Below are 2,556 nucleotides of genomic sequence, written 5' to 3' on the forward strand. Positions count from 1 at the left end.
TTTTAATTTTATTATTTGGCTTTTCAAGTTTTTGACTTATAGTTTTATTGGGAATTTCGATGCAATATTTCCATTTATTTTTACCCTTGTTTATAAATGAAGTTGGATTAAAATTAGACACATTCGATATGGACTTCCTGAAAAAAGCTCTTAAAGTCTTCCATCACATAGATGATTTTTCTGTTATAAATATAATTAACTTAAAAGTTTTTCTTTATTTTAATTATTACAAATATAAATTTATGTGAATGAATAGATAGCTGAGTGTAATTAACATGATTAAACAAATGTAAAGTTTAATTTCAACCCAAGACAAGAACATGGGAAGTTCTTTAAAAAAAACAAAGAAGCATGAGAATTTTATTAGAGATCCAATTTTCATTAGTGCATTTTACTAGTTGAAGACATAAAACCTTTTTTTCTAGAGGATATAGTGTAGTTTTGTGCTTTAGTTTGTGAATTGCATATTGGACTTCTTTGACCATTTTTAAGGAGCATAGAGATACAAGACTATGCAAAGTAAAGACTAAATGATATCCTAGTAACCTATTGATAAACACTTTGGTTTACATATTCCAATTTATTATTTTCAATTTTCATGCATACATCTCAGGGAACTACCACAATTTTAGGTCGTATATTTTTAAGTTGCCATTTTTCAAACAATTTAAAATAAATGCAAGGTATATGTTGTTCATTTATCAATATTTGGATTCTGATACAACATGATTAATTTGTTTGAACCATCTCTGTATTATTATAAAATCATTGAAGAAAAACAATTAATTCCTCAGTCTCAAAATAATTAATTAATCTATAAAAAAAAAATTTCTCGTAATAATTGACTATTTCAATTTCCAATGCACTTATTTTTGACTGTACTATTTAATTAATATTATTTACATAATTTTTTATGTAATATCTTTTACACTCAATTATTTGATGACATAGAGAATATATATTAATTTTTTATTTACAAAATGTCAACAAATTACGTTATTGGGTTTTAAGTTTCACATAGTTTTGAGTGATGTATTAGTGATGTTCCCCCCTTTTTATGCCTAGAACAATTATCATGTAATTTCATAATGTTTTACGAAATGATATTGTTCTCTTATAATGGTGCAACTAATACTCATTTACATACTTAATTTGCTCTTACTTTTGTTGCAGGAAGAAATTAACCATCTTACAAAGACTTATCGCTAACGACGAATTACAGGATGATTAACCAACATTGTCAATCACTTCCCACCATTAAGTTTCAAAGCTTAATTTCATTTTATCCATTGAGTTCACAACTGCTTGAGTAAGTATGAAACCCCCAACTATACATTCAAACAAAACTGTCTTGTATTAGTTGTCATATGTGAACTTCTTTCGTCATATTATTTTTATGATTATGTCAATTAGTTTTAAACATGTTTCTGTCCTTCACTTTTTGACATTCACCATGTAACAGATATATACAAGTTTCACATGAAACTGATTTGCTTAATTCATTCTATACTTATTTAAGAAATATTAGATATTTTATTATCCCAGGACAAATATTTATTATTGGTCAATTAATTATTAGACAATCTTTTATAACTGAAATGTGCATTTTTTTATTTTGTTTATGCATGACAGAGTACAAAGACATCGAATACTGAAAATGTGCATTTGATTATTAAGATGTCTATTTTTTTTTGTAAATAATTAGTACCAATACATCTATTGAATATATTGTACATATAAATAAATAAAATAAAAGTTATAATAAACTAATTACAACTTATTAGACATATCAAATATAGGATAAATGTATGTGATTGACGTATAAAGTGATAAAATTTTGTTTGAAATCTCAAAGATACATGCAAAATAGTAATGCATCATTTATCATTTAGTAGATATCAATTGTATTAATAAAAATAAGTCATTTCTAATAGAAGCACTGCAATTTGTTAATTGGGGGTTTTTAGCAGGAAAATTATGTTAAACTAATAATAATTTGAACTACCAATGCATAAAATTACAAGAGTTTTATTTAGAAACTAAATATGATACATATAAATTAGTGAACAGAACGTAAAATTTGATATAAAAACAGTAATGATAAAATAGTGATAACATTATTAAGTATTATTGAGTTTAGTAAAATAGACTATACTTGTATAAGGTGAGAAATCAATTGTTAGAATAATGGAAAGAAATATCTATGTAGGAAAGAAAAGAAACAGTGATGAAATTGTATTTTTGTAGTTTGTAATGAAATGCAATGATGTTGTTCACGTAGTAAAAAAAAAAAAAAAAAAATCTAGGCCCAAAGAGGAACACGAAATCTCCCAATTGCCCAAACCCCCAAATAAAAACCGAAGACCTCTTTGCTTCTCTCTTCTCTGGAACCAGCTTCTTCTGGTGATCTCATTTTTTCACAACATTTTCTCTTTCTCTTTCTCTCTCATAATTCCCCACTCGCTTCTCAACAATTAACCGCGCAGGTTCCAATTTCCTCTGAACAAATTCATCATGACCGTGATGATGTCTGCTCCCATTGACGTACGTCTTTCC

At 26.6% G+C, this 2,556-nt stretch overlaps 1 protein-coding gene across 4 annotated transcripts in view; it reads left to right on the plus strand.

Moving 5' to 3' along the window:
* The first annotated feature begins 2,343 nt into the window (after nucleotides 1–2,343).
* The window catches only part of LOC101499597 (ubiquitin C-terminal hydrolase 13-like), a 16,295-nt gene continuing 16,082 nt past the window's right edge, over nucleotides 2,344–2,556 (plus strand). For 2 of the 4 annotated variants that reach the window (XM_012716291.3, XM_004501968.3), the window contains exon 1: nucleotides 2,344–2,544. In XM_012716291.3, coding sequence (XP_012571745.1) covers nucleotides 2,515–2,544 — 30 coding nt within the window. In that variant the 5' untranslated portion in view covers nucleotides 2,344–2,514. The remainder of the gene's footprint in view (nucleotides 2,545–2,556) is intronic. The other 2 variants (XM_004501969.3, XM_012716292.3) reach the window with 1 other exon arrangement.

Source organism: Cicer arietinum, chromosome 5 (genome assembly GCF_000331145.2).
Source record: "Cicer arietinum cultivar CDC Frontier isolate Library 1 chromosome 5, Cicar.CDCFrontier_v2.0, whole genome shotgun sequence".
In the NCBI taxonomy this organism is placed as follows: Eukaryota; Viridiplantae; Streptophyta; class Magnoliopsida; order Fabales; family Fabaceae; genus Cicer; species Cicer arietinum.